At 43.5% G+C, this 24,078-nt stretch overlaps 1 protein-coding gene across 1 annotated transcript; it reads left to right on the top strand.

Annotated features, from left to right (window-relative positions):
- Positions 1-781: 781 nt before the first annotated feature.
- LOC307038084 (mediator of RNA polymerase II transcription subunit 13-like) lies at positions 782-23,794 on the top strand. Its single transcript, XM_079679381.1, has 30 exons — positions 782-1,595; positions 2,383-2,617; positions 3,691-3,859; positions 6,269-6,414; positions 6,532-6,729; positions 6,912-7,106; positions 7,213-7,369; positions 7,465-7,572; positions 7,653-8,357; positions 8,453-8,669; positions 9,248-9,275; positions 9,388-9,509; positions 9,674-9,764; positions 9,857-10,053; positions 10,147-10,346; positions 10,967-11,856; positions 11,979-12,146; positions 12,255-12,478; positions 12,603-12,798; positions 12,891-13,260; positions 17,050-17,266; positions 19,246-19,437; positions 19,577-19,800; positions 19,889-20,031; positions 20,207-20,365; positions 20,455-20,637; positions 20,733-20,878; positions 21,428-21,592; positions 22,681-22,781; positions 22,876-23,794. Exons 1-30 carry the CDS (start codon positions 1,530-1,532, stop codon positions 23,006-23,008), a joined length of 6,345 nt encoding a protein of 2,114 aa, XP_079535507.1. The 5' UTR covers positions 782-1,529; the 3' UTR covers positions 23,009-23,794.
- Positions 23,795-24,078: the final 284 nt, after the last annotated feature.

Here is a 24,078-nt window from a genome sequence, read left to right as displayed (position 1 = left end):
CCTCGTCTTCTCTGGAAGTCTCCGGCATGTTGACATTTATTCGATGCATCCGGCGCACCGCCTTTATGGGTGGGACGTACAGGGGTATTGCTTGTGTGAAGTCTCCGCCCTGTGGTTTGGTTGGGATACGACAGGATGAGATCTCTTTATATGTCCATATACGCCTAAGTTAATTAATATGTTTTAAAATAAAAACCAACTCAAATGTTCTTTAAAGTGCACTTTGCACTCAAAATGTCAACGTTATTAGCTGCAGAAAGCTCATTTTAGCACAGTAGTATAGCGGCGGGAAAAAAGTAGTTGTTGCTCTTTGAAGCTGAGATTCATTTGATCACCCTAGTAACCTAATAAATACCTCTGTGATCAGTAATGTCCCCATCTTTGTCTGCAAAAATTGACATAGACAACTTCATACTGCAGAATAAATCAATGCACAAACCAAAACGCCAGACAGACATTATAATTTCCCCCTAATATTCAAATATAATATTTCATATTATGTGCAAAAAAACACCCCAATAACTTACTGTATAAATATCTCAGTTTCTTATAACAGTCACATGCGGCAGATGTTGCATGTGAAACATGTTAAGTAACAGACATCATTGAGGAGTGACCACTGACTGTATGACAGATGCACTGGAGCTCTCATCTTGTAAACTGTGAAGTCATGGAGCTACTTGAAGACGGATGACGCCCCCATTACCACAAATTGGCCAATAGGAGTTGAGAGGCAGAGTTGTCCTCCTGGCCGCCATTAAAGAATTCAATCCATGAACTGAAATAATGGAAATCTGCAGGACCCATGGATCAGGCAGAGAAAAGTAGCCGATGAGTAGTATCGCCAATTTAGCATTTCGTTTGTTTTAAGAGTAGTTTTACTATGACGGAGCCCTGTGATGGTTTTAGCGAAAAGGAGGGCGGTGTAGCTAATTGTTTTATTTAGCTAGCAAGCTAGCGTTGGAGCTCTGGTATGTTAGCTTTTGTGCTAGCAGGCTAGGAGAGATCAGGGGGAGGGGAGAGTTCCTTTGCTTTGAAATTGTTTCAGATCAGCTAGCTAGCGTTAGCATTAGCACACCGGGAACTAAGCTTTTGGGGTGAAGTTTTTTAGTTTTCGAGCTCGTATTTTTTATTGCGCATCTAACTTTTCTGGTATTTGATTTGTCGTTTGTCTGTTCTGGTCATGTTTACGTTGACTATTCAATAAGGTAATGTAGTAGCAAGATTGCGGCTAACCAGATCAGACAATACATTTCAAATAGGATTGATGAACCGAATAGCTAGAAGCTTACAGTTGACGTTGGGTGCCTGTCTAACGTTAGCTTAGCTACCGGGCTAGTGGTGGCTAGCGCCGGTTAGAAGTTGTCTGGTTGACTAGCGGCAGCTAGCTGTAGCTAGCAAGTTGGTCAGCGCTTAAACGGTATAATTACAACGGAACACCGCTTCCACAGCAAGTTACCTACATCGGCTATTGCCCCAGACGGTGATTGAGACAATGGACCTTTACGTTACAACCACGCAGTGAAAGGATGAGTTCGTGCTTTGTACCGAACGGGGCCAGTTTGGAGGACTGCCACTCCAATCTCTTCTGCCTGGTAAGTCTCTGCTATATGCGCTAGCTAGCGTTAGCTATGATACTGAGAGGCCAGAAAGCCATTTTGGCTAATCAGGCAACAAGCTTTGTAACGTCAGTTGCAGACTGGCTTTAAGGCATCGGGCCTGCAAAATACACATCATGATCTAGATAACTTTCATAATAAAGACAGTACACACTGCAGAGCAAGTACACTGAAGACTTTTCCCTGAAAATGGCATAGTTGCATGTTTACACTGCATTGGTTACAGACATACCCAACTAGCATTAACGTTATGATGGTAACAGGTCAAGCCAACTGGCGAATTATTTTAACATTTCAAAACATTTTACATTTCATAAATTACAATGACAATGTTGTATTAAACAATATTCATATTGGAGGTAAAATCACATAGTTACTGTTAATAAATTAGACAAACTAATCAGATATGATACTGACATGCAGTGGTGCGTCACTTGTTGTTAATAACAGTTGAGTAAATTACCTCATGACAGTTATGTTTTTAGGCATGATTGTGGTCTCAGATGTACAAAGTATTGCAAAACTTTCCAAGATGTCAGCAAGTCTCAGTTTTCAACTTTTTTTTCATTCAAAGTGATTTTCTGAATGACAGCTGTCTTCAGCTTCACATCACTGTGTGTGTTTATGGGAAAAAACACTGTGTTCATGGGAAGAAACACACATACACACTTACAGAGTCATAAAGCCAACAACAGATGATTGACCTCCTGTTGTGCAGCTATGTTGTGCTTCATTCTGACAATGTTATTCTCTTTTTTTCTAGGCTGATTTGACTGGAATAAAATGGCGGCGATTTGTATGGCAAGGACCCACCTCATCGCCCATCCTTTTCCCTGTGACCGAGGAAGACCCTATATTGTGTAGTTTCAGCCGATGCCTGTCTGCAGATGTGCTGAGTGTGTGGAGAAGGCACCACACCCCGGGTCGAAGGGAGCTCTGGCTTTTCTGGTGGGGGGATGACCCCAGTTTTGCCGAGCTTATCCATAATGAGCTCTCAAGTAAGTACATGCAACACCTCCATGTCTATCAGAATTGGATACACTATAATACATGTAATTCTTCAGTGTAAATAGCAACAGTATCAACACATCTTCCCCAAGTTTAACGCATGTTCTCATAGAATCCAAGCAGTTTAAGTGCTCTAGAATTGGCCTCATTATGTTATTTAGAAAATAATAATACAGAGTGTAGTGGTTGAAATTATTAAAAGATACAGTCTAGAGCTGCAGGCAACATTTGTCCATATTAAAAGCTCTGTTCATGTTTTAAACATGTTAAGGGTTTGATGACGATGATAACAATTCTGAACTGCGGCAATTAATTAAAATGCAATTTTAAAGATCTGAGGTCTGATAATAATAAGTTGTGAGAATCCATTTGGCTCTCAGCCACGGATGTACAGTATCATGTAAACAAGGTTTGTTCATCAGTCACCTGACTCAGTCTTGATTTTTGGACCAAGGGTTCTTTGCATATTTCTTTAATAATATATCTCTCAAACAATTCCCTTTTTTTTTAAGGGCTTCTCCACTGACCAGATTCTTTGTCTCCTGTCTCAAGGAGGGTCAAGTGCTAGTTGAAAACAACACAGAGACAAGAGAGAGCCACCTTTTCACAAATCTTAGATAAATGCAAAGTCATTCCGCAGGTTTAATTTTGAGTTATATGGCTTTTAATAAAGCACAAGTGACTACAGCAGGATTCAAACACATATCCACTTGCAGATACATTTTTGAACTTTTCACAATAATGCTGTTTCTAGTGTAATTGTTTATTGTTTCGTTTCACATAAGTCACCAATGTTATCACCTAAGTGGCTTACTAATTCTATTTTGGATCATGTTATTGTATAATTATCAATAAGATGAATGTTGAAATCAAATGTTTTCATATTCTCAAAAAGGTCACTTTAGGTATTATGCAATTAGTTGTTTACAAACATTACAAAGTCCCCTTATACGGGTCAACCCATTTATTTGATCACAGTTATCATGAGACAGTTTTTTTTATCAGGAAGAAGTGATATATTTTTCTTTCAAGTAACTTATTTCTTGTATCTGCAATGTTTCAGGTGAAGAGGATGGTGAGTGGGAGAGTGGCCTGTCCTACGAGTGTAGAACGCTTCTTTTCAAAGCCATCCACAACCTGTTGGAGCGGTGTCTCATGAACCGTGGCTTTGTTCGCATCGGCAAGTGGTTTGTTAAGCCATACCAAAAGGAGGAGAAGACCATTAATAAAAGGTATGTCCTGTTTCCAAGTAATAATACATTACATTTATAAAGATCTTTTCCTGGTGCTCAAAGTGCTTACAAGCAAGTAGCAGTCAACAAAGTTATACGACATGCCATAAATTGTCTAATTAAAGCAGACACTTAACCGATTGTCGGGTAGCAAGTTATAGCAGTTGTGCGTTTTGTTTGAATCTCTACCTCTACCTGTTGTATTGGTTCAACATCAGGGTGGAGCTGGAATCTTATCGATGGCTGTGGTTTTCTAGTTTTAACAGAAATACTGTCCTCACTCACTGATTTACTAATCATGACAGTTTTTACTTTTGTCATTGTAAATGCCGCTATTAATGAATCCCCAACATTACCAACAGATGTTTCACAAAATCATTTTCCACTAAAAAGAAGGGGGAGTTGTGTTGCCCAATTAGCTGGGAATGTTTTAATATGAACATGTTAACACTTTTTTTTAAGTCAAAAAAGTCGGAATACCTATTCAGAAGTTGAAAAAGTGCCACTTACCCATTTGGCAATGGTCTTGTCTACCTACATCATAACTGTCATACTTGCATGTCAAGGGAGTTTGTTTATAACACACAAGCAACATCATCGCTGAAGATAAATATGGCAGTAGAGCAGGATTTCATGATTTGAGCTTGTGCTGAATTTCTGAACATTAGTCAGCTTTTGGTATCACAGACTGGTTTAAGATTTGCATCATGTGGGGGTTGTGCTTATAAAGAGGTGGACTAACTGTGCAGCATGATACATTAGTTGGGAAAAGGGTTTGAAGCCTGCATGCAAAATACTATGCGTGTTCATGAAAATATTAAAGACGGATGCCTATGAATGTTAAGCAAATGTGTGCTGCAAAGCAATCTGGGAAGCCCCATTGGAGGAGATGTCTTGCGATGCTTCCATAACAGTTCCTGCCCTAAGACAGCCTTTAATTGTCAAAATCCCCTTTTGGGAATCAGCTTTGATGTGGTTTTTGCAGCTGTATTGTTCCAACTATGCTGTTATAATTAGATAGCACTTTAAGGTAATGAGACATCATTTTACTATAAGAAAGATAGCTTGAACAAATACACACAAGGCTTTCCTTAAGTAGTGTATCCACGTCACTAAACTGACTGCTTATCTGCTGTTCTGATTTCGCTTCTCTATGTTGTTGTACTCTGAGGTCAGTTGTAACTCGTGTTAATGAAGCATTTGCAAGTACATACATGTCGCCTGCAATACAGAACATTTAGATTCTTATAATTCTACAGATGTAACAATGTTGTTGTGTATGACAGGATTATAACTATTTTCTTATTACATTATCAGCTTGACACATCCACCTAGTTTTTCATCGAAGTAATAGTTATCCAGCTGGCAGCTTAAGTTCTATTACATTTTAATGCCCACACCTTCACTTTCCCCGCTGCACAGTAAAGCATGTCTGTGTTGTTGTTGAAATACATGCCTGAGGTGAACCAGCAGCAGCAGCAGCACATAAGTAGCTGGTTCAGAGTAGGGTTCCCTGAGTGGAGTTCCCTGACAAGCTAATTTGAGCCTCTGCTTTTTGGCTGTGTTGATCCAGGCTGACTTGTGTTTGATGCACAGTTCTTTGGCTCAGTTCCCTCTGGCAGCTTTGTATCTACTGTATGACAGTTGTAGTGGATATATAACAGCGGTGTTGGTTTAGAACAGGGCTCACTGTTGTTTAACTTGTTTTTCTACAAACATATTTCTACAAGTGTGCGTTGAGACGGCAGCGCAGCACCTCTAACAGAAGAGTCTGGCAGCCTCGCTGTCGCCGGCCCTCTCTGGCTGGCGAACAGGGCAGTCTTTGGAAAATGCTGAGTGTGCACAGTGGTTTTACAGCAACCATGTCAACAACTATTTTAGTGCATTTAGCCGCCTGACCCACCAGTAGTAGTTTGAAAATACATGTTAATATTGTTTTAACATCTCAGGACTATAATAATCTCCCATGATTATTTTTGACTTGTATTTTTTCATGTGCATTGCAAGAAGTTTTAATTAACGTTAGCTGGGTTAAAGCAGAGTGTGCTATGTGCACAATCTTATTAGCAGGCCTATATGTTTCCCATCTAATATCTGTAGAAGCAACAGTTGACACCTGTAAGCATGATATGAAATGTCAAGTCAATAATGCAAGGACTGTTTTCTTGTTTTCACCTCATCCCAACCATTTTAATTAATTGTTCCCCCTTTCATCACTCATTCCCAATGATTGATGGAAAGTACATTGATAACCTCAATAGCCTTCAGGGGTTTATATTAGCATCTTTGTGCTAACTGCAATCTGAAACGTTAGTCACGTGTTTATTTTTCCGACCTAATTATGTTGTTATGCTTGGGGATGAATATCTAATTACAAAAAACCCTTTTTATCTTTGACCCACCCTGCAGCGAGCACCTGTCTTGTGCATTCACATTTTTCGTGCACGGCGACAGCAACGTGTGCACGAGTGTGGAGATCGCTCAACATCAGCCTCTTCAGCGGCTGAATGAGGAGCATCTCAGCCTCGCACAGCAGAACAACAGCCCTCTGCAAGGTAGAAAATCCCCAGCTGTGCACAGAGTTAAAAAGTGGTTTTCGCTTTTTTTTAATACATTTTTGTTGGGGTTTATTACTGAACTTACATACGTATTGTGACTCCTCTGCCCTGCAGTCATCCTTAGCCCATACGGCTTGAATGGGACCCTCACCGGTCAGGCTTTCAAGATGTCAGACCACCCCACTCAGAAGCTCATAGAGGAGTGGAGGCAGTTCTATCCCATCAGCCCAAATCCCAAGGACGTCCAGGAAGATAAGATGGAGGATACAGACTGGGAGGATGACTCTCTGGCGGCTGTGGAGGTCCTCGTCGGTAAGAAACCAAAATGTTAAAAAAAATCTTTGTGGTTGTTGTGCAGAACTTTATGTCTAAACTTGTCAATTAACCGGCTGTGGAATCAATCGCAATGTTGCAACAAATGTAAACAAATCATTTCCGAATGCGGTTAGAATTATTATTTTTTTAAGTAAATGGTGGTGTTTCTTTGGTTGCAGCGGGAGTTAGGATGGTGTACCCTTCCTGCCTGGTGCTTCTCCCCCTGTCGGACCTTCCTGCTGTGGTCCTGCAGGGCTCAGTGAACACCTCAGGAAGCCTGTGTGGTGCTCAGCAGGGCCACGCTGCTCACAGAGACCCTGCCATGTCCTCTGTCACTCTGACTCCTCCAACATCACCAGAGGAGGCTCAGACTGGTGAGACTTAAGGCTGAATATGGACTAGAAAGCCTTCATTGGTCTTTTTGTTCTGAGAGATTCAGCATAATAACAGTATTGTTTTTACATCTTTCTTCCCTCATAGATTACCAGCCTGCTCAGAGGTGGCTGAAGTTGTCCTCTGCGTCGGATGGCTACAGCTCTAACAACACTCTTCATGGGGGTAAAATCCCTCGCAGGCTGGCCAGCCAGATGGTGGAGTCTGTATGGCAGGAATATAACATAAACCGTACAGGGAACAAGTACGTGCAGTGCCATTTCTTCCTCAAAGGTATTCAAAGTATTGCCTCCATGGTGACTGGTGACTGATAAATATCAATCTGCCCTTTTTCAATAGGAGGAAGTTTACCACTTTAACCAATGGGACCTGTGAGGAGGAGTCGGACAAAACTGGTCTTTGGGATTTTGTGGAGTGTACTCACAGGCCTCATTGCAATTGCTTACGGTATGTTGAATTGAAAAAAGTGACATATTTTAATAATCAAAGGAAAGTGTCTTATACTCATTGTCTTTCTCTTTATACAGACATAAGAATCAGAAACAGCGATCCAGCAGCACCTCAGGACACCCGCCTTCATCCGGCCAGCCTGCCCAGCCGGCCCTCAAGCACAAGCTGGGCGAGAAGCTGGAAAAGGGGGATAAGCAGCAGAAGAGGCCGCAGACGCCTTTTCACCACCGCAACTCTGTGAGCGAGGAGCAGACCATGGAGCCGCAGAACCAGAGGCTTTGTTTGAGATCACAGGACGACGGCTCGTATCCCAGTCTGCACCACGTGGATACCGTGTCCTCCAAAGCCCCTACGCTGCACACACACCCTGCAGACCTCAACGGATCCCCGCCTCCCCCTCCCCTTAGCCCACACCCCTGCGATCACGCAGAAGGTGACATGACTCCCGGCGGCATGAAGAACTCTTCCACGCCCATTCATCAAACGTTCTATCCGCCATCGGTGGAGCCCTGTCTGCTTCCTCAGAAGGGCTTGGAGGAGGACCCTCGGCTGGAGAACATGCCTATGCCTTTCCCCCAATCCTACAATGAAACATTGGAACCCACTGTCTTTGTGGGTTCAGCCATTAACCCCAATGAAGACTCCACCCACAACCCCTGGAAGTATTTCAACCTGCCCAGGAAGAAGGCATCAAACTTCCTGACGCCCCTGTTACCTGTGGATAAAATACGAGATGATTCTGGGGGAGGTGGAGGAACAGAAAACGTAATCTCCGTCACAGAGTAAGTGCTGAAATACTCCGCCTCAGCTGCATGTTCAATTTAAACCACATGCCTGTATCAGTCTTGGCAACTCTGCACAATTTATTTCCTCTCAGGTTGATGTCGGGGTCCACGCATACCCTGAAAGTGTCCCAGGAGCTGGTCAGGGCCTACGCCCAGCGGAGAAACAGCCATTATGCCTCCGCATCAGGTGACAGAGAACACGGTGACGACTCAGACCCTTACGCCTTTGTAGAGGGAGACGAGGAGTTCAGCTTTACAGAGAAGAAGGACAAGTCTGGCTCAGAAAGGGATGGCAGCAAGAAAAACAAGGTGGGTTCACAGATGGGCTGGATGAATCGACTGCCTTGTATTCTATGTATCCTGCTTCGGTTACCCCCCAAAATACGGCCTGGTACCTTTTTGTGTGTGTTAGTGTTTTTAAGTTTGTATCACTGAGTATCAACAATTGTCAGGTACAAAAAGTTGCCATCAAATGCCTGTCAGACTTTAGTGTTGTTTATCTGTTATAATCAGTCTGCCAGTTTCAGAAAATGTATCTTCAGTTATTATATAGTTGTTTGTTCTAAGAAAGCTCTTAACCTATTAGAAGCATTTGACTTCTTTTGGTTACTGGAACAGGAAGTTATTAAAGGTGTTTTTTTAAAAAGCCCCATCAGTTTTATTTGTATTTGTTCACCAGTGTTGAAAGTATTTCCAAACTATCCCAGCTCTGCCGGTATTCCTTTATTTGTGTAGATGCAGAGTATATCTGTAAGCGAACTATGTGTTATGCAATGATCCTGTATGCAAATAACAATGGCGGTGGTTTCCCTGATTATCTACTGTACAATATGGCATAGTCTTCCTACAATATTACAAAAACTAATCTTTGTATTTCTTTAATCCAGGGGGACGAGGACAATGGATCAGCAGACGGTGAGAATCCCCTTTCTTTGTTCGTTTGGCCCATAGGTTTGACGTTTTATTAAATGTAATGTTTGGAGTCTGGTTATTCAAGGTCTCCTTTCCAATTTGTTTTGCGGTGCAGATGGTCAGGGTGCATCGGGCAGTAAACCTACCGCCTCCACCAGCCTTATCCACGAGAACGACTTGGCCGTGTCATACAGCGACCTGGATAAAATCTTCAATTCAGATGAAGATGAGCTAGTGGTAAGGGCAGCACAACAATTTCAGTTGAAATTTACAAGATTTTCTTAATCTTCAGTTTTTTTATTTGCTTGAAAACGTTTGTTTATTAGGGACTTTTAAGCCCATTCAACGATTTGATATGAAATGTTTTGAGTATAGAGTTTTGTTTTTCCCTGTCTGCACAGCCTGGCTCCAAAAGAGCTGGAGTTGGTTCGGAGGACAAGTTTGGCTGTAAAGACAGTAAAGGAGCCACGTTGGATCCTCTGTCTTGCATAAGTAAGGAGACTTTGTTTCAATTCATCATTGTGCATTGTAACCTTTTTTTTTTTTACACGTATAGAAGAAGTAATAACGTATTATTTCCCCAGGCTCAGCAGACCTGCACCAGATGTTTCCCACCCCGCCCTCCCTGGAGCAGCAGGGTTACTCTCCCATGAACTCCGGGGGCAAGGACAGCCTGGAAGGAGGGGCGGGCCTCACCCTGTTGGACGGCAGCCAGCTCAACAACCACTTCAAGATGGAGGTGGAGGAGGGATATTGCAGCCCAAAGCCATCGGAAATAAAGGTATGACACGAAGCACACCTGCCAAGTACGAAATGAGTGGAACGTCTACCCACATCAGTGAATCTCACCCTTTTTTACCCTTTTTTCTTTCAGGACTTCTCCTTTGTATACAAGCCAGAGACGTGTCAGTTGTTAATCGGCTGTTCCATGTACGCACCATTGAAGATGCTACCAAGCCAGTGTCTGTTGCCTATCAAACTGCCAGAAGACTGTGTGTACACGCCCAGTTGGACCATGGGCAAAATGGAATTGATACCCCCAGTGACGAATGTCAATCTCCTCACCAAAGACAGGTCAGTGCTGTTTCAGAAAAAGTGAGGAAGGGGGCTGTTTGGGATGAGCCCCGTTACAAAACTTGTATCGGGCACCACTTTATAGTCTATGACAGATTTTCTTGATGTTCATTACTTATACTTTGAACCAGAATGTATTGATATATCCTTTAACAGTCACTAATAATTGAAACTTGATCATATAATGGTATGGGAAATGTATTTGAGCCAGATGCAAATTAAAGTATGTGTAATAAATAAACTGTAAAAAAAAAACGAACATTTTTGTTCATTGTCGAGCTTTAAAAAAAAAAAAAAAAGTAGTTTTGACTTGAATTTATCCAAAAACTATTTTAATAGCCAGATGTTTTGAATTAAATTCATTTTAATATTATTATTTTTTTGCAAAGTTGATTTGTTTATGATTCTGAAAATATTTAAAACAATATTTGGAAGAATGTCTGTGGATGTAATTTGATGTAATGTTATGGTTACGGACCATTATGCATAATACTGATGGAGATTTTAGAATGGGTTTTTAAAAAATAATAATAAAATCTAGAAACAACTTTTTTTGTATAAACAAAAAACATGTTGTAACCACAAAACTAACTTTAGTTTTCTGCTTGTCTCGGTACCAGTAACGTCCCAAGTGTGGAGCCAGACTACAGTCAGACCTACACCCCCCAGACCCACACCCCCTTCATGTCCAGCAGTGCCCCCCCGAGCAACAGCGGCACCGGCATCCTGCCCTCCCCAGCCACGCCGCGCTTCTCCGTGCCTACGCCTCGCACCCCACGCACTCCACGCACTCCCCGCGGCCCGTCGAGTGTCCAGGGCTCCCTTAAGTACGACAACTCTGACCTTTACTCCCCCGCCTCTACTGCCTCCACCTGTCGACCTGTCAGCTCTGTTGAGCCGGCCACCGTACCTTCCATCCCCGAGGCTCACAGTCTCTACGTCACCCTCATTCTGTCTGAGTCAGTCATGAACCTCTTCAAGGACTGTAACTTTGACAGTTGCTGCGTGTGTGTCTGCAACATGAACATCAGAGGAGCGGATGTAGGGGTGTACCTCAAGGACAATGGCGAGGCCCAGTACCCCTGCACTTGTGGCTTCAGTGCTGTCACAAATCGGCGCTTTGGCCAGTCGGCCGGGCTGTTTCTGGAGGACGAGCTGGACGTGGTGGTGCGCGGCTCGGACGCAAGTCGGGACACTGAGCGGTGTTTCGAAGAGCTGCGAGCTTCCACGGCTCACAAAGCTGGCAGCCTGACAGAGAAGCCTCCGGATGAGCTAATCCTGCTGCTGCAGGACCAGTGCACCAACCCTTTTGCCCCCATGGCAGGCGTAGAATACACCAAGCAGAGCTCAGCACCCAGTTCATTTCTGAGGGTGGAAGAGAGAGACTGTTATAATGACTGCTACATGGCACTGGAGCACGGCAGGCAGTTCATGGACAATATGTCAGGGGGAAAAGTAGATGAAGCACTAGTGAAGAGCACCTGTCTTCATCACTGGCCAAAATGCAAATGTATGTATTCTTTTTGTGTCAATTTCTTCTAACAACAAGCGTATTTTCCCCCGTTTGTTTTTTTATTCCTAACCACAAACATGATGAAGTTAAAACATTTGTTGTCTTTGTTCTTTTTGCAGCAGCAGACATGAGCAAGCTATTCTCTCAGGACGTCCTGCGGGTGTTGTTGTCCCTGCAGCCTGTGCTGCAGGACACCATTCAGAAGAAGAGGAGTGTGCGCTCCTGGGGCGTTCAGGGACCGCTCACTTGGCAACAGTTCCACAAGATGGCTGGGAGGGGATCATATGGTATGTGGAAATGTTTTTACCTAAACACTCTAATCTCTTAACAAAAATAGAGATCTGATATGGAATATTGTATTTGTTGAAATAACATTTGATGTCTTTTTGCTACAGGTACCGATGAGTCTCCTGAGCCTCTGCCCATCCCCACTTTCTTGGTCGGTTATGAGTATGATTTTGTGGTGCTGTCTCCTTTCGGCTTGCCATACTGGGAGAAGCTTCTTCTGGATCCTTTTGGTTCCCAGAGAGATGTGGGATATGTTGTCATCTGCCCAGAGAATGAGGCTCTACTCCGCGGCGCAAAGACCTTCTTCAAAGATCTGAGTGCTATGTATGAGGTACGCACCTGACGGGATGAAACTCATCCTTCTTGTACAGACATGCCCACAAAAACAGTTACATGTTCTTGTGAAGTGATTCATACAGTTCCATTTTGCTCATTCACTCCCTTTTTGTCGACAGGCATGCCAGCTTGGGCAACACAGGCCCATCTGTAAGAGTCACCCAGAGGGCGTATTGAAGGTCGGCGCCACAGAAGGCAGGAGCATGACGGAGCAGCCCCTTAGTGACTGGTTCCTTAAGATGGCTGCCAGAGACGGAAACAATGAAGCCTTTAATCGGCTCAAACTCTTTGCTCAAGTGTGCCGCTATGATCTAGGTAACATCTTTACTCATTCATCTTAAATCCCAGTTGAAAAGGTAGCATGGTTTGCAGAAATGACAGCTAATCATTTTGTGTTTACCTTTCAGCTCCATACCTGTCAGAGCAGTCTTTGGATAGCTCCCTATTGTCTCAGCGCAGCCCTGTTGTGGCCTCTCCCTTGTCCCAGACCCCCAGCTCTTCCAGCACCACCTCAGGACCCCAGAGCACCAACACTACCAGCGCCAGCATCAGCTCTGCCCCGGTCAACAGCACCCCTCCCTCTGCCTCCTCAGGCCCACAGACAATCGGGGGGATGCCCTCAGCCAAGCCAAGCTCTTACACGCCGTTTGGAACGTCAGGCCTGCAGGGCAGCTTGTCTCAGAACGGACCGCAGTCAAACCAACAGGGGGCGGGGGGGCTGGCAGAAAACGGACCCTCAGCCAACCAGCCTCAAGTGCACGTCGAGGCGCCAGAGAGGTATGTTACCACAATGAGGGCCAATTTAGCATCTAGACAGAGAGATGCATTTTTGTTGTGACCAATGGCTTTTAAGTGTTTTGGAAGTTATTTTTGGCTACTCTGAAGCTGCTTCCTGGTGGCAGTAGCTGGAAGGAAGTATGACGTTTAGTTTATTGTTTTTACTCTATAACTAGACAGGTCTGAGGGGTGCCAGTGATTTGGGGTGCATACCTGATGATTCTTTATTGCTTTACGTTGTGAGGAAGTTGTACCTGGATGCAATCTTGCATATATAATTATTATGTCATTTCTTGAAATGGCCCGTTTCAGTTTGTATTCATTTAAGATGTAAGAGACATTGTAGTATACACTTTAGTATGTGCCAGTTTGAGAGAGGGTCATGTATATAAATACAGGATTTCATGTTATAAACAGATTATTTCACAAAGCTGTCAGTGGCCCCTGGCTGTGCATTGAATCAGTAAGCAGACAAGGGATACAATCGATGACCTTCATCAAAACTAAGGACAATTTGGAAAAGATTTCTTATAATGCCGAATTCTGGCTCATCCTTAGTTGTTTCCATTTATCTGGGTGCTCTTGTTATTGTTTATGTTCTCTTGGCTTCACTTGATATTTTAATAGTTAAATCGCACACCAAATTGGCTTTTTAAACAACCTTTTTATCACTTGTATAATATTCTAAACTGTCCATGTTTAATTAGGTTATTTTACCTGCCTTGCTTTTATTAACACCTTCCGGTTGAATACATTTCCAAAGTTACTTTACAATTTAAACATTTTTTATTTTGTTTCATTTAACTGGCCACTAAAACGTTTGGGATCTGCATCAGGTGGTTTTTATACACAGCTCATTTGTACTGATCGCTACATCCTCTGCAATATACAACATCAGGGTGTCCGCGGGGTCTTAAAAAGGGGGGGGGGGCACTAAACGACTACGGTAAAGATAACGGGTCCCAGGTCCCAAGGTGGGTAGACCAGCATACGCAACGCTCTGGGGGTCCAAAGGCTCCGTGTGTAAGCCCTATATGATCATTTTTCTGATAACGATGAAATAGCCCGCCTCCCTCTCCCCGCGTCTCCTGCTGCTGCTGGGCTGTCAGAAGAGGGGGAGGAAAAGAGGCAGGCACCGTTTATTAAATATTATTATATTATTATATGGAGAACAGAGTCGTTATCAATTTGTTTTAAAGCTCAATAAATAACAAAGAAGACCTCTGACCGGCACTTTTCTAATTTTGTACGGAAGATTTAAACTTTTAACGGACATGTTGACCGGCGGAACATTTTTTTTACGGAAACTGCCGCACGGTCCCCTCGTTCCTTGGAAGAGGCGGAGAGGTGGGTGTTTTTCATCTGCTGGTGGACTACCTGAGAGATACAGCAGGAGAACACGCCGTCCACCGCGGAGAATAAACAGAAGGGCAACCATGCTCCGGGGTCCTCTTCGCTGCTTTTGGAGTATTCTGTGGCGGCAGCAGCGTCACTTACAGGCCTGACATATGTACTACAGCGTTTCCAGCATTTCCAGCGGTCTAGTGTAAACGGACACGTTAATGAATCGAATGCGTGTGAACGGAAGACTTTTTTGCGCTTGCGTATGCGTTTTACCGTATGCCTCCTTGTGGGGCCGGGGTCTAAGCCAAACTATATCCGGTCACAGAGATCTGCTATTTTAAAGTAAAGTCAACACATATCGACCCTAAATATAGTCTATATTAAGAACGAGAAAAGTCTTAACATATATATCGTTTTTTGTAAACATATGACAAATGTGTGAGGGTGATGACGTCAGAGCATCGTCCTATGTGCCAGGGCTTAGCCCCGGACAGCCCCAGCCCAATTTAACCCCTGGGTATTTGTGAGGGAGCTCCTATATGGCATTACCCCGCTGAAGCTCACCAAAGTTTAATATATTTCATAGTTCAAAGTTTTGTCAATTGTTTTGTTTATTGGTCAAATACTGGTTTCTAATGGTTTCTGAGGAGTTTTACTGGAATGAAAGAACACCGAGTACAGAAGCAACAAAGCAGCATACTGCATTAAACCTGACCTTCACAGAGAGGTTGAAGTTCATGTGGAGAGGAGGCTTCAGTAGTCTGTCTACACTCTGTTTAGTTTTGCTATCTTACAATCAATATAGTAAATGTGAGGTAAAGTGTGTTGCCAATGTAACCGGTTAGAACTCGAAGTTGCGATGAGGTCTTAAAATGTATGGAAAGGGTCTTAAAAAAGGTCTTAAAAGGTATTAAATTTGACTTCAGGATCCCTGCATATACCCTGAACATGGACTAGGTATTCCAGTGCCATTGGAAGAAAATGTGACATAAATCATAGCTTATTTAAATACACTTACCGGCCACTTTATTAGGTACGCCTTGCTAGTACCGCGTTCGACCCCCTTGCCTTCAGAGATTCCTCAGAGATTTTGGTCCATATGATGGCATCAAGCAGTTGCTGCAGATTTGTCGGCTGCACATCCATGATGCAAATCTCTCATTCCACCACATCCCAAAGGTGCTCTATAGGATGCACATCTTGTGACTGGAGGCCATTTGAGTACGGCGAACTCATTGTCATGTTGAAGAAACCAGTTGGAGATGATTTGAGCTTTGTGAAATGTCGTGTTATATCCTGCTGGAATTAGCCATCAGAAGATTGGTACACTGTGGTCATAAAGGGATGGACATGGTCAGGAACAATACTCAGTAACAATGGAGCATTGTTTAAACCTAACAGCCTACCTAAGGGGCCAAGAAAATATCCCCCACACCACATGTGGTCTTCTGCTGCTGTAGCCCATCTGCATAAGGTTCCACGTGTTGTGCGTTCAGAGAAGGTCTTCCGCATACCTTGGTTGTAACTAATGGTTATTTGAGTCACTGTTGCCTTTCTATCATCATCATCATCATCATCATCATCATCATCATCATCATCAAATAAAGATGATGATGATCTATCATCTTGAACCAGTCCGGCCATTCTCCTCTGGCATCAACAAGGCACTTTTGCCCAGAGAACTGCCGCTCACTGGATATGATTCCTTTTTCTGACCATTCTCTGTAAACCCTAGAGATGGTTGTGTGGGAAAATCCGAGTAGATCAGCAGTTTCTGAAATACTCAGACCGGCCCGTCTGGCATCAACAACCATGCCACGTTCAACGTCACTTATATCTCCGTTCTTCCCCATTCTGATGCAATGTTTGAACTTCATCAGGTTGTCTTGACCTTGTCTACATGCCTAAATGCATTGAGTTGCTGCCATGTTATTGGCTGATAAGATATGTGTGTCAACGAGCAGTTGAACAGGTGTAGGTAATACATTGTTGTATATTTCATCATACAACACACATGGCTATTCCTCCTTTTTTCTGTTATCTATTCTTTAGAAAAGATCTCCTATGGGTTGTCAGTGTTTCCCACAGATCTGAAATATATACTTGTATACATGTGGTGGTAGCCAGGAACGGGGGGGGGTGGGTTGCTCAGGTGCAGGAGGGGTAGCTAATCGATCGCAGATGGCGTCGTGCTCGCGGACGGATACAAAAAGATGAAACCTAAATGGGTCGTGCTATATACTTTGGAGGACGTTAATATACCTGTGCAGCCCGCCCAAGTAAAGTCTGTGTGGGAATCCCTGGTTGTTTCTTCATGCCTGGTTTCTATGTTGTTTTTGCTCTAGGAGCTTTATGGTTTATTGCACTATTTGTAAGTCACTTTAGATAAAAGCAGCCAGCTAAATGAAATGTTATGGAATTGATTTAGTGTCTTTTTATCAACAGCACAATGGATAGAGACAAAGTGGGCAAGCCAACAGACGGAGAGTCCCACGCTGTGTCTTACCCGCCTGCCATAGTGGTGTATATCGTCGACCCCTTCAGCTACGAAGATGCCGACCGAGACGTCCACTCCAGCGCCTACACCCTGGGACTGCTGCGCTGCTACATGGAGATGCTCCAGTTCCTGCCTGCTCGCATCAGAAACGCTGTCTCAGTGCAGGTACAGACTTTATTGTTCATATAGAAACCACACCTCTGCTCTCTGTTGAGTTAGCCTATGAATGAGTGTTAAGCACATCAGGCAGCAGCTGTATGGGCATTGCACTATAGTACCGTAATTTTTGGACTATAAGCCGCGCCTTTTTTCCCATTTTTCAACGGTGCGGCCAATCTATGGATTTTTACAGATTACAGTCCACCACCTTTAACTCTATGGGCTCTATGGCCGGTCCGCGCCCCCCACCTTTAAGCGGCGGGCTCCAGCTTCTCCAGCAGGAAAAGCTGGAGGCCGGAAAAGAGTGAGACAGGTAGCGCGCAAAAGTAAAAGTGGAACCGATAGTGGTACGAGAGACAGAACGAGAGCAAGACAGACAGACATTACGAGAGCGAGACAGTTTGTCCCCGTACCACTGGTTGAAAACCACTGCTGTAGATCACTGCCGGTACGTGCGCTGGGAGCGCACCGTTTAAGTTTGAAAGTTGAAAAGTTTGTGTGTCTGAAACGCTATGTGATACAGTACAGTTTACACAGCACATGTTTTGTAGCTACTATTGCACTAAATGGTAACACTTGAATACGTTATGCAAATATGCAACTTGTTTGTTGAAATGTTAATAAATGGGAGCTTCCTCAAACAGCCCTCTCTTTCCCGACAATCCCCTCTGTGCACGAACCCTTACATATGGTAATGAAACATTAAAACACCTGCGGCTTATAGTCCAGTGCGGCTTATATATGTACACATCATTCAATTTAGCTGCTGCGGCTTATATTCAGGTGCGCCTTATAGTCCGGAAATTACGGTAGTTGTTATTTGCACATTGTTAATCATGGGCAATGCATCCTTAAATGTTTTAACTGTGAGGTGTTATACAATTGTAGTGTACTCTGGAGAGCTTTTAAAGGTAAAAAATAAACAACATGATGGGATGCACAGAACCAAATATGTAAAGCACTTTTTTGTTAATTTATGATTTGCTGCATCTGAGGAATAAAACAAAAATCCTCTGTCGCACCATATTGAAGTATCATTATTTATCGTATTGCCCGAATCGCATAATGTTGAATCAAATCGTATCGAACTGTATCGCAACAGGGGGGAATCGAATCGTATCGCATCGCCTGGTGTTTCAAATGTATCGTATCGTGGCAACGTATCGAGATGCGCATGGCATCGGCCTCAGTGATGGAGATGCACATCCCTAACATGTACAGATCACACAGTTACAGGACTCTGCTCATGTGCTGTGATGGGTGTCTTCCTTAGTTTTAAATGATCTTCTCCTCTTTTGACGGATTAGTCACAACAGAGCAGGTTACGGGCAGGCACAGAGGGAGCTGAGCAGGAGGAGGGGACTCATTAGCAGACACTAATTGAGGCGCTAACTGCCACACCTGCAAAGTAGTGACACAAGACTGCATGAACTGGCAGGGGGGATTTTGAAAGACGAGAAGTGTGAATTTGCTAATGGTTAGGCGTTAGTCTAAAGCAGTGGTAATTAAGAGCAGTTTTAATATCCTTCTACTTTTAGTTTGGCACTGTATTTCACCTTTTTTAATATTAAGTCAAAGAAAAAAAATACAGCTTTAAATATTTTCCTTAATTTGACCATAATTGTCAAAAGATGCACACATGCATACTATTTCGTAACTCCATTTACATTTTAACTAATTGTTGATAAGCCAGTAAGCCCATTCTAACATTCCCAATATGGTGGTACATGTGCTGCTATTGGTTATGTTCTTTATGTAAAGGATGATTAAGTCATTAATGAAATATGATTCAAATTGTTATCGCTTGTACTCTATGTGGAAAAGGCTGTATAGGGCTGTACAGACATTTGTTTTTTTATATTCAAAGTTTCTATAGGGGCCCCTAAAATAGGGAGGGGAAAGTCAACTTAAGAAGTAGGCAGATGAACCCATTGATGTTTACCTACAGAAAAACTAAAGTGTCACTGTCGTTTGTTCCCTGTCAGATTGTTCCCTGCCAGTACCTGCTGCAGCCGGTGCGCAGCGGGGAGCGCCACCTCTACAGCCAACACCTCAAGTCGCTGGCCTTCTCTGTGTTCACTCAGTGTCGGCGGCCTCTGCCCAACTCGACCAACTTCAAGGCTCTGACGGGCTTTGGCCCCGGCCTTGCCATCGACATGGCACTAAAGGATCCAGAGGTAAACGCCCCCTATATAGGCTGTTTATATGAAACCTGTGTGGCTTCTGGTAAAGGGAGTCAGCCAGAACAGTTTCTGTCTTTTGTTAAAGTCTCTCCCTTTCTAATCTTTTAAACCATCACGTGTTTCTCCTGTGCAGAGGCCCGAATGTCTGCGCCTGTACACGCCGCCCTTCATTTTGGCTCCTATAAAAGACAAGCAGACGGAGCTCGGGGAGACGTTTGGCGAGGCTTCCCAGAAGTACAACGTCCTGTTTGTCGGCTACTGCCTTTCCCACGACCAGCGCTGGCTGCTGGCCTCCTGCACCGACCAGCACGGAGAACTGCTGGAGACCTGCATTATTAGCATCGATGTACCCAATAGGTATGCGCACACTGTTCATTGCTGTCTTAATTACTGTAAGATTGTGTCTGTATTTAAAAAAACAAAACATGTGTTGTGTCTCTCTCAGGGCGCGTAGGAAAAAGGGCTCCGTCAGGCGGGTGGGTTTGCAGAAACTGTGGGAGTGGTGTCTCGGCCTGGTGCAGGTGACATCGCTGCCATGGAGGGTGGTCATCGGACGGCTTGGTAGAATGGGCCACGGGGAGCTGAGAGGTACACACACACACACACACACACACACACACACACACACACACACACACACACACACACACACACACACACACACACACACACACACACACACACCTGCAGTGTTTGCAGAACATGTAGCTTATTTACTCACATGAACACCCACTAATGAGCTCCTCTCTCCTCCCTGATCCAGACTGGAGTATTCTGCTGAGCAGGAGGAACTTGCAGTCTCTCAGTAAACGCCTCAAGGAGACGTGCAAGTTGTGTGGCATCTCTGCTGCTGACACTCCCAGCATCCTTAGCGTCTGTCTAGTTGCAATGGAGCCCCAGGGATCCTTTGTCATCATGCCAGGTAAAAGGGAATAGTAACATGTTAGTTTAGACTTTGTGAAGGAGGGGACTTTTTGGCTCTGACTCTGATTGTCTGTCTCGTGTCTGTAGATTCTGTGTCGACAGGTTCAGTGTTCGGTCGCAGCACCACGCTCAACATGCAGACATCGCAGCTGAACACTCCTCAGGACACATCGTGCACACACATCCTAGTGTTCCCCACCTCAGCCATGGTGCAGGTCAACACTAACACGGCAGAGCCCATCGACATCAACTTTAACCCCATAAACCCCGGTACGTTCTGCATCCTTTTGTTCATTATCAAGAGTTATTGAGCCATGAATAGGACAGACAGAAGCCTAACCCTCTGCATGTTTCTCTCTCCACAGATGGATCTGACGGCATGGGCCTCTTCGACCTGTTTGACAACGACATGGTGGATCCAGACCTCATCAACATCTTGCCCAACTCCCCCACAACCTCCCCTGTTCACTCCCCCGGCTCCCACTACCACCAGGGGGGAGACGGAACAAAGGTATGTCAATCATTTATAATCCAATGAAACAGAAGTCCATTTAAAGTCTATTACAGACAATGACCTGCATACCTGCAAGATGAAGAGACTCAGTGTTTACAAATTCACGTCAAAATGTCATGTTGTCTTTCTTCTTCGGTCATCTAGTGAGATGAAGCAACTTAAACATATGTATTCCAGCCAGTGAGCTTCAGGCGGAGCAGACTGACACAAAAATGTATCAAATGTTGCCAATAGATGAAGACTGAAGCTTGAAAGAGATAGGATATCACACGTGTAGATAATGACACGCTCAAATGCGTGCTTGCGTTTGAAAAATGACGCAACTGCACTCAGATAAAGAAAAACTATTACTGCCTTGAGCTCACTATATCTTAACCTCACTGAGTCACAAAGTTTCAAGATTTGTTAGCTACTCCATTAATACGTGGTGCCATTAACGTCATTTAAATATATACAGTAAATGGAGGCAGTAGCTGCAAAGAAACAATTGTGCTGTATAAATCAACTCTTTCTCTGTTAATTCATTTCAACAATGTTTCCTCGCAGGGCCAGAGTGCTGACCGTATGGAGTCCCATGAGGAGGCTCTGAACATCCTGCAGCAGCCCATGGCGCTGGGCTACTTCGTCTCCACAGCCAAAACTGGACCACTGCCTGACTGGTTCTGGTCTGCCTGCCCTCAAGCCCAGAACCAGTGCCCTCTCTTCCTCAAGGTACAGTTACACTTTACTTTTGTCAAATGTTAGGGCTACAACTAATGGGAAGCGTGTGGGAGGAATGGTTCTTGAGGTGTGTTAAGCATCTAACCAAACCCACAGACTGATTCCTTGACACATTGTTAGATAACGTGTCAGTGCCGAGTAAACTTCACTTGAGACAAATGTGTCCTGAGCAAAACATATTTCTCTTAACAAGTTGGGACAAGATAATTGCTGGTATTTTTGGCCCAACCAGGGACTATGAAACGCTTCATTACATAACTTAAATCTGGAGTGTCTGTCAGAAAAGCTAATTCTCTGTTGCTATAAGGAACTATCTATCCATTGGATTAAGCCATGTGATCAGTGTAAAGGAAAATATTATTTGAACTTTAAGGACCAAACAGAGAACTGGCTTCCCAGTTATGTAAGGCCTTTGTTATGTCAGCAGGGGGCGGTAATCAGCTGTGATTTGCTGCAGACTGGAGTTAGTGGGTACGGTTTATAAAGCAACTTGAAAGAAACAACCAACTCTGCTATCCCACAGTGCCCTTCACAACTTTATTTATAATATAAAACCCAATTCCCAAAAGGCAAACCTTCTGCGCTATAGCAGCAGAATTGTGAGAAAAGAAACACGAACTGATGCCTGTAGCGTGGGAGACAATTTGCTTAGAATGCTAATTTGGTTAGTTGAGGTTTTAATTTATGAAAATGATACTTATCTAGCACAAGGGTCCATAGTGTCCACTTACAAACTGTTTGTTACCTTCCACGTTATGTTCCTCTTCTGTACATTGTGTTTAGAGCATGGTCCTATCTTCTCATATCCTCCAGTATCTTACAGTGCAGATTATTTTACAGGAATTGTTTGTGGAAAGAGCTGTAAGAGGCGAACATGGGTCACAGTGAATGATCTTGTAATGAAGTGTTTATTTCATATTTTAACACCAAAATTCAGTAGACTAACCAGGAGTAAAAGACAGAAGTCTAAAAAAATGTCTTTCCTATTGAATAAAAAAAACCCGATGTAACGGCCGGTGTGTACACGTCCTAATGTGGGGCTATCTGTAATTTGCATCTTTATCCTTCAATTTCCCCAGGCCTCTCTGCACCTGCACGTGTCTTCTGTCCAATCAGACGAGCTCCTGCACAGTAAACACTCCCACCCCCTCGACTCCAACCACACCTCTGATGTGCTCAGGTAAGCTGCTCCAGTTTAATAGCGGCATGTTAAAATAAAAAGGAACAATGTGAAAAATGAACTAACACAGCTGTTTCTGCCTCCTACATCATAGATTTGTTCTAGAGCAGTACAACGCCCTCTCCTGGCTGACGTGCGACCCTGCGACCCAGGACCGACGCTCCTGTCTGCCCGTTCACTTTGTGGTGCTCACACAGATGTACAACTTTATCATGAACATGCTCTGAACTCTATCGGGATCAAAGTGCTGAGATTTGATTGGATTTCCTGCTTTGAATGATCCCGGACACTCAATGGACCTTACACTCCATCAGGGCGAGTGGGGGGGAAGCATCCCTCCTCCTCCTCCTCCCCCGGTGTTTCTCACACAACACTGACTGTCTACAAGTTTCCAATCAATCAATCAGATGCCAAGAATCCATTTTAGCATTTTGGAAGATCAAGGGACGTTTCATAAACGAGAATAAATTGTCTTTTTATGACTGTAGATTGCAATCTATGAAATTTTATCTTAATGAAATGCCTGCATATATTATTTATTGTAAGTTTTTAAATGTGGATTTTTTAATGCTTAATATCTTTTATATATTACAAATCCTAGAGGGGGTGTACATCTCACTGTAAAGGAATTGGTTTAAAAAGTGTAATTTTCTCAATTACAACACGGAAAAACCTGTTCAAGTGAATTTGCTGTAGATTGCTTTTAGAATATTATTTTTTCAAAGGGTACAGACCTTTTTATTGCCATGCTGTAAAAATGAAGTAAAAGCTGGCCTGGGCATTTGTGTCCCACCCAATGAGTGGATGAGACTTACCTCTCTGTCCGCTTTGGCTCCAGAGTCTCTCGCACAGTAACTCAATGAGCTCTGAAGAGGAATTAAAAGGTACATTGTCAGATTATATATTTTATATAACAGATTTAGGTAATTGTGTGTGTATATGTGTACATATAATTGTGTGCCGCTACTGATGGTGCAGCTTCTGTTTTAGGAATAAAGTGCGTCTACCTTAAACTTCTTGTTTACTTGTTTTTTGGTCAGATTCTGGTAGATAAACATTTCTCCACCCTTAAAAGAGTTCTCTAGTTGGATAGCAATGCACTCAAGTTCTACCTAGTGAACTAACAAGACACTTTGACTTAGATATACTGTTGAGGTCGGTAAGTCATCTCTGACTATTAGTCAGACCTACTAATCGACCTAAGTGTGAGTGTGGCAGTTGTGAAATCTTAGCTTAAAGCAGGAGAGTTCTTGTCCTAATCCAAATGGGTGGAATGGTTTTATTTAAATAAATTATC

This window comes from Notothenia rossii (assembly GCF_949606895.1).
Source record: "Notothenia rossii genome assembly, chromosome: 4".
NCBI lineage: Eukaryota > Metazoa > Chordata > Actinopteri > Perciformes > Nototheniidae > Notothenia > Notothenia rossii.
This window is presented reverse-complemented; position numbering and strand designations above follow the sequence as displayed.

Bases quoted from the DNA above. Each gene is read 5' to 3' on its own strand.
- LOC307038084 (XM_079679381.1), top strand. From the start codon at position 1,530: ATGAGTTCGTGCTTTGTACCGAACGGGGCCAGTTTGGAGGACTGCCAC. The intron at 7,370-7,464 runs GTACGTGCAGTG...CTTTTTCAATAG, and splicing joins ATAAACCGTACAGGGAACAA to GAGGAAGTTTACCACTTTAA. The intron at 20,366-20,454 runs GTAAAAGGGAAT...TCGTGTCTGTAG, and splicing joins ATCCTTTGTCATCATGCCAG to ATTCTGTGTCGACAGGTTCA.